Source organism: Penaeus monodon, chromosome 22 (genome assembly GCF_015228065.2).
Source record: "Penaeus monodon isolate SGIC_2016 chromosome 22, NSTDA_Pmon_1, whole genome shotgun sequence".
NCBI lineage: Eukaryota > Metazoa > Arthropoda > Malacostraca > Decapoda > Penaeidae > Penaeus > Penaeus monodon.
Window position 1 is genome coordinate 37,449,207 of NC_051407.1, and position 1,186 is coordinate 37,450,392.

Sequence of the window (1,186 nt, forward strand, 5' to 3'; positions counted from 1 at the left end):
GGCTGCGTGGCATATTAATAATTGAAAGAAAACCAGTGTGCTACAGCCCATATCTAATGTTTGGGTTTAGGGAAAAGGCAGAAGGAAAGACACTCTTGTTTAGATAAGAGAGATATCGACAACAAGCAAGTCTTTGTCAGCGATAAGGTGAAGGAGAAAGAGGCTTCACCTGCCAACCCCATTTTACACGGCTTTGCTGTTTTTCGTTGCATATAGTAAATTGTAAGTGCTTTAAAGTTAGTCCGAATTTCAGAAGTGATGATTTTAAGTGATAGAGATAAAGAAAGAAAAAATACCCCATACTAAGCGCTTCAGGAGAAGCTTCGATGTCTGCCAATAAACTCGAAGCTGAATGTAAATGAAAGAATGAAGTATTACTATCTTAAGCCACAGAGATACATTTATTACGATGTAATGGACGCTATACAGAAACCCTGCGGTAGTTCTTTGAACAGTTAACGTCTCTTCCGGACGATTTTTAAAACTACGGTTTATAACAAAGCAGAAATTAATGGAAGCATGATGTGGGAAAGCAGACATGTTACAGGTAGTCGAAAGCACGTGGTCGTTAATAATTCCAATAACAAGCAATTACAACCCAACTACCCAGTTAATACTCACGCCTGTGATGATTGCAGATATGTAGGTGAGCTTATGAGGGTCGCAGCAACATTTGCAGCAGCAACAGCAAGGAAAACAGCACATGACTGCAGTTCTTCCTGGTCCCTCTCACAGTATGACCTATTGCCGAAGAGGTGGTCGTGCTAATGCCATCTGGGTCAGTGTGCATCGACAATCGAGAGGGTTTATCAGCTTATCAGAAGAACAGACTTGCGGACTCTCAAATTCGTCGTGACACTGATAAGACATATATTCAGGGAACCTCCTGCAACACAAACATATGCGCGAAATCGTCAAATACACGTTTCAGGATGTAGAGATGTACCTTTTCCTTAATTCTAGGGTAAAAGTTTATGCATGTTGTTTCTCGAATATAGGATGAGGGTTACGTTTCCTATGGAAAATGTGCCCTTAATTTTTAGAAACATGGCGAGAGTAAATCATGCTAGGACTGTATAACAAAATGTAACGGTGAAATACATTCCATGGTCCGATCATAGGTTATCATTGCTAACGATGATAACCCTGATTAAATTTAAAAATTGAAGTTGATATACTAGATGAC

General features: G+C 39.7%; 1 protein-coding gene across 1 annotated transcript in view; it reads right to left on the reverse strand.

The window, feature by feature from the left end:
* The window catches only part of LOC119587427, a gene marked incomplete in the record, with an annotated part of 5,788 nt that extends 4,964 nt beyond the window's left edge, over window positions 1-824 (reverse strand). The window contains 2 exon segments of the mRNA XM_037936157.1: window positions 297-484; window positions 596-824. Coding sequence (XP_037792085.1) covers window positions 297-484; window positions 596-705 — 298 coding nt within the window.
* Window positions 825-1,186: the final 362 nt, after the last annotated feature.